General features: G+C 36.8%; 1 protein-coding gene across 1 annotated transcript; it reads left to right on the forward strand.

Annotated features, from left to right (window-relative positions):
- Positions 1–2,674: 2,674 nt before the first annotated feature.
- On the forward strand, positions 2,675–3,167 carry LOC122026675 (pentatricopeptide repeat-containing protein At2g41080-like). Its single transcript, XM_042585404.1, has 2 exons — positions 2,675–3,058; positions 3,114–3,167. The coding sequence occupies exons 1-2, from the start codon at positions 2,675–2,677 to the stop codon at positions 3,165–3,167; spliced, it is 438 nt and encodes a 145-aa protein (XP_042441338.1).
- Positions 3,168–6,481: the final 3,314 nt, after the last annotated feature.

The following is a 6,481-nucleotide window of genomic DNA, read 5'->3' on the forward strand; positions in this document are numbered from 1 at the left end:
AGAAACTTCTTGATGGACTTAGATGTGATTCTTGATTTGCCCAAAGTTATCACAATTTAATGTGATAATAGTGGTGCAGTAGCAAACTCGAAGGAACCACGAGCCCATTAGGCAATTAAACACATTGAGCGCAAGTACCACCAGTTATGAGATATCATAAAATGAGGAGAGGTTGTTGTCGCCAAGATTACATCAGTAGATAACCTGCCAGATCCTTTAACTAAGGTCCTTCCAACGAGAGCCTTTGATAGGCATGTTGAGGGGATGGGAATATGACGACATTTATGGCAGCATAGTCTTTTAGTATAAGTGAGAGATTGTTGGGATGTATATTATAAGCCTAGCTTTTGTATGAACATCTGTTTTGAAATAATTTGAAATGAGAATCACTTTAGTTAAATGTTTGTATTTTATATTTATATATATGTTAATGCAATAATCCATGTAATTTATATTGTAGATAACATGGTGTGTGGTGTCACCCAAAAGATCATGTTATCGGTTCCTTATAAATTATAAATAGTAGCTCACAACCAAGATGGATTGGGGTAAACCATTGGAACTGTTGTAGTATAATTTGGTATTAGTCTGTCTTGACTATAAAATTATACTAGTACACTATGTGTGTATTGATCAGGACCGTTTAAGGTTGTTTAATTTGTACTGACTACATAAAAAAACAGAACCTCTGTTATTATGGATGTGCATCCTCTTAATCCCTATATAATAACAAGCACGTATACTTAGTATTTATTTCTTTAACTTATCAAAGGGTGAGATTTATTTGTTAAATCAATAGGCCCGATGAGTTGGGAAATAGTTGTAACACCCATAGGATCTCTAATAATTCATGTAGATTTATGCATGATTAATATAGATTTATGCATGATTAAAATGGGTCTTAATAATTCAAATAGATTTATGCATGATATAGTATGGGCCTTATGTGGATTTTCAAAACTATAAAAGAAAAAGAACCAAAAAGAGGCATGACCAAGGATTGAACCTTGGATCTCTTGGTAAGTGGTTCCATGTCATAACCAGTAGCCCCAGCAGGGATGTGCTGATATGAAAAGAGGGAAATTATGGTTAAAGGTAAGGAAAGTGAAGGCTCACTTCACTAAGGAGGAGAAATTCAAGCTTCCTTCTCTTCTTACAGTGAAAAGAGAGTTTTTACTTTCTCCCTTCATTTAGGATGAGTAAAAGAAGAGGGAAGGAAAAGATCATTTTTCCTTCTTCCTCTTAATTTGAATAAAAGGAGAAAAAGAATGAAAATCTTCATTTTTGCTCTCTCTTTCTCCTTCCTCCTTCTCTCCACCGAAACCACTCTCTTCTTCCTCACCATTGCCGAACCAAGCAAGAAGGTTTGCCCTCTAGGAAAAGCTTCACAACCAAGGATTTCTTCTCTTAGAGAATTAAGCAAGAGATGTAAGTATTCTCTCACCTGCAGTACAATAGTTATCGTACGCTTTACATTTTGTTTGAAAAAAAAGACTTAGGGATCTCCTTGGAAGTTTCGGCCAAGATAAGAAGTTGTGGTCACTTATGGTTGTCAAGTTACAAATTATGCTTCATGTTGTAACAAAAAAATCTTGAACCCCACTCTTGAGGTTTCGGCCAAGAGAAAATATAAGGTGTAGAGTAAGATTTTGAAATCTAAACATGCTTATTTATGCTCCTTCATGATACATGATCTATTATATGTTGTTAGATAAGTTTTCATGCTACATGATGTATAAACAAAACCTAGAACCTTTCGTTAGGTTTCGGCCAAAGATGAACACAAGGTCTAGGGCAAGATTTTGAGACCTAACTATACTTGTTTTATGCTTCACTACAACAAAAATTGCAAACGACAACACCCCTACGACAACGGTTTTAAGAGAAAGCATTGCGTATTTGCTCAAAGACAACGGTTTTTGCCAAAATCGTTGTCTTTGAACTCCCTATTAAATATAAAAGACAACGGTTTTGGCAAAACTGTTGTCATTGAGCGTTTTTTTTTAAAACGACAACACTTTTTACAAAGGTTTTATAAATCGTTGTCTTTATCCGCGTTTTTAGCGACTACGACAACAGTTTTGAAAAAATCGTTGTAATTGAATTTGGTCATTTTCCCGCTCGCTGTTTTCCTTTCCCTCGCTGTTTTCTTTTCGGCGCCGTGTTTTTCCCTTCGTGCTCCCAAACCTAGCCACTTTACTTTTTCCTTCTTCGCGATGGAATCAATGAACTGGTGGGAGGCAGCTCCGGCCTCCGCTCCCTCCCTCCCTTCTTCCTCCACGACCCCAACACTGTCCATAGCTCCAATCGCCTTTTTGTAACAGAAACTTCTCGATATCTCTCAAATCCCTTTCCCCTCCATATTTTTTGTCGCATTCGCATTCCCACAGCCATGACCATCTCCCCCTCTCCCAGCCTCCATCGTTTTCCTCTCATCGTGCTCCGAAAGATGGCGATCTGACCCCAGCTATGGTTCGACCCCAACCTCTTCTCTCACCTCCTGAACGCCTGCTGCCTACTCCCTCCGCCGCGCTCCCTCCGCCTAGGCCATCAACTCCACGCAATCATAGCCATCGTCGGTGCAGCCTCTTTCCACCGCTTCACTGGAAACCACCTTTTCCACATGTACCTCAAACTTGGCCGAGTCCCCGCCGCCCGCGTCGTGTTTGACGCAATGGCGTGTCGAAACGTGATGTCCTTCAACATCCTCATCGGCGGCCTCATCCACAACGGGGACATCAACGCTGCCCGCAAGCTGTTCGATGAAATGCCAGAGAGGAACCTCGCTACCTGGAATGCCATGATTGCCGGGCTAGCTCACTTCGAGCTCGACGAGGAGGGACTCGAGTGCTTCCTGAGGTCGAGGAGGGAGGGCCTGCGCCCCGATGAGTTTGGTTTGGGGAGCACCTTGCGATGCTACGCCAGATTGAAGGATGCAGGTTCTGGTCGCCAAATCCATTCCTTCGTGGTTATCAATGGGTTTGAGCAGGACATGTGTGTTGGGAGCTCTCTAGCTCACATGTGCATGAGAAGTGGTCATCTTGAAGAAGGAGAAAGGGTTATGAGAGGATTGCCTTTCCTCAATGTGGTCTCTTGCCATACTGTGATTGCAGGAAGAGCACAAAATGGGGACCCTGAAGGGGCCTTCCACCATTTCATCCTCATGAAGAATGTCGGATTGTTGCCAGACCATGTAACCTTTGTTAGCACCATTTCATCCTCTGTTCTCTTTTACAATTTTCATGTTTTCTTTTTCACATTTTGTCAATCTTTAATCATATTTCTTTAATGGAGAAGTTAATATACAATCTTTGACACCGAAAGCGAAGGTATGATACTCTTCTTACCAGTTCTTTTCGAATCTTATGGCTATCTATGCTGCTTGTTCATATTAAATCACTGTTACAGTTGCTATTTTTATGCCTCTGAATCCAGGAAATTAGAAGAACAGCAGCAACAGGAAGGTCCTGACTTCTCCCATTACAATTCGAGATTACGTACAATCTTGAAACCCCATACGAGTTGACACGTGTTTAATATGCCAAGATGAATTGAGATGGGTTTTACTCATTTAATTTTTTCTCATTGAGTTTTTTTTGTACTTTTAATAAACTATATCAATTTAGATAGTTAAAGTAGAGATGATTTTTTTTTCCTTTTTTACTTCAGTGCATGTTGAGAAAAATTCATATTAAGTTTTACTCGTATAATTTTCTTCTACTTAATTTGTATAGTTTTAAAATAAAATTATAATAATTTGACAATCAATTGAATTATAATTTTGGAAAACAACTTAAAAAACTTTTAAAAAATCTGCTTGATGTGTGTTGAAGCATGCCGAAGCACGTCAAGGGTCAACACAACACACTCATTGACATGAACTACACGGGTGGCACATGATAGGTTATCTGTGTTGATCAATATTGGATTCTAAATTGATCGGAATGGTACATGTCATGTTGACCAGTCTAGCACAACATGAGATTTCAAGCCGTGGCTACTTTGATCTTATTTCTCCATTGAACTTTGTGCATGACTATTTCCAATAATATTTAAATACCATCACAAATTTCTCGTTGTTTTTACATTACAATTGACATTTCTGAAATATGAAATGAACTTATGGCAAAGATTCATACTGGAAATTATCAGTTTTTTTTAGCAATTTGAAAATTATAAATTGCCTTTAGTTCTTAACATTCCTGGAGTACGACTATTCAGCAAACTAACTTTAAGGTTAAGTGATTGCCTCATCTGATCATTTTTGTTTTTTTAACAACACTAGATTGGAGGGGAGTTGATGGACTACATCATCGTACTTCATGGTTCCAAAGCAGTTAAGACATTTTACAGCCAAATGCATTTTTCTCTAGGTGCTGGTCTTAGTGCTGCAGCAGGGCCTATTGGTAGAGTCTTGGAAGCAGATCCAAGAGCTGGAGATAAAGGGTCAGGCATGTGTTACACTTACAGTTGTAGCAAAGGTAACTACGTTGCAAGAAAGATTTGATAGACTTATTCATCTGCTGCTCTTGCTGCTGAATTGTGCCATATGATTGTACTTATTCATCTTGGCATATTAGGTACAAATTGCTAGTGAACATTGAAGATATCACACCTTTTTATGAGTTGGAGTCAATATCTGCTAATTGTCTGGTTGCTTATATGTGGTAAGTTTTCGCATCACTCATTTTTTTCATTTTATTTGTATTAGCATACTAACATTTTTTTTGCTTGAATGGAAGGTTTCTCTTCAAAAAGATGAAAAAAGAAAACAAGGTTGATAAGTTCAGATTTGTGGATCCACAAGCACTTCCAATACATGTGGTAAGTTTTCGCATCACTCATTTAATCTATATGCATGTTAGTGATTGCTTGAGAATAATGAAATGAAGAGCTTGTAAAGGCATTTTGTGTATGATCCATAGTATATTGATATACAAAACATCTATATACTGCAGTTTGATTTCTTAATAGTTTGCTCTATATACTTTTGCTTGGATGAGCAGTGCAAATTACCCGTGAATTGCAGGTGCATTGCAGCTAAATTTGTTAGATTTTCTCTTTGTATTGATGAAATGGAATGAAAAATCTATTTTTCCAGCTAGAATGTAGTGAATGTTATAGCTCTTAATCTACACTTATTTGATTGACACTTTGGTTCTTTTAGGTGTCCTATGTAATTATTAAAGTTGTGCGTATGTGATTTCTATTTTGAGGAATTTATGGAATTGTTTTAGCTCTACAAACAATTCACCCTACCATAACTCATCATGATGATCCAATTCTTTTTGTTCAAGTTTTAATTGGAAGATTTTGAACCTATGTTTTTTACTTTCACTTATGCGGCTTTTGTCATGGGTCTGTTTATTGCAGATCAATTTGCAGCTCCTGGCAACTTGTTACTTGCAAAATGGAAAAGCATATTGTGCATACCAAATTCTCAAAGGTAATGCAGTTTGGAAAATGGCACAGAAAATTACATGAATATATTGTTTCAAGATGTTAATGGATGTAATGCACTTTGCATGGATTCTCTTGATCTTGGATCATAGTTCACTTAAATAATGTTAGCTGCATGCAGTGCTAATTATTTAGTAAACTATGCTAAGCTAGGTATCACTGCTCCTAGTAGATTCCATGTACTGTTATTCTCTAATAAATACCTCTTTTTGTTTCCTTCATTTGCACTACAGATTGGTTAATTACATTCTCCTTTTGGAATTCTAGAATTTGATAAGTTTTGTTAAATTTTTCTCTTGCAGGTCGGGCAATGCGTGAGGCTTGAGTTTTTTTTATGCAAGAAGTGAACTTTGTTAGGATGTAGCTTGCCTTGCTAATTTATAAATTAAAAGCCATATGGAGAACAGCAAATGAAAAACATGTGATTTAATGTATATGGAGAACAATAATGGAAAACATGTGTATTTTGATGAGTAACAACTCATTTTGTATATTTTTGTATATGTGGCTACAAGATGAATTATATATGGATGTTTATTTTGGATTTAAAGTAGTAAATATTTTGTTTTGTATTGGTGGTTTGCTTATAGTAAAATAAGATTGGTTGTTTGGTATTAATGAACATTAAAGACAACAGTTAAAAATGTTGTAAAAACAAGGTAAACCACAACGAAATTTTTTTGTAAAAAGTGATAAAAGACAACGGTTTTATCCGTTGTAAAATATATTAAAACTGTTGTAAAAAAAACAAAATGTGTCAAATATTATCTACCATAACCGTTTATATCTGTTGTAAAAAAAGTCTACCACAACGGTTTATTTCTGTTGTTGAAATTATCTACCACAATGGTTTTAAAACGTTGTTGTATCCTTCGTAGCCAAATTTTGAGCATATATACAACAACGGATAAAAACCGTTGTCAAATGTCTACAAAGACAACGGATTCAAAACCGTTGTTGTAGGGCCATACATTCTACAACACCCTCAGTTACAACGGTTTTTTCACCCTACGATAACGGA

The sequence above is a fragment of the Zingiber officinale genome, chromosome 10A, assembly GCF_018446385.1.
Source record: "Zingiber officinale cultivar Zhangliang chromosome 10A, Zo_v1.1, whole genome shotgun sequence".
Taxonomy (NCBI): domain Eukaryota; kingdom Viridiplantae; phylum Streptophyta; class Magnoliopsida; order Zingiberales; family Zingiberaceae; genus Zingiber; species Zingiber officinale.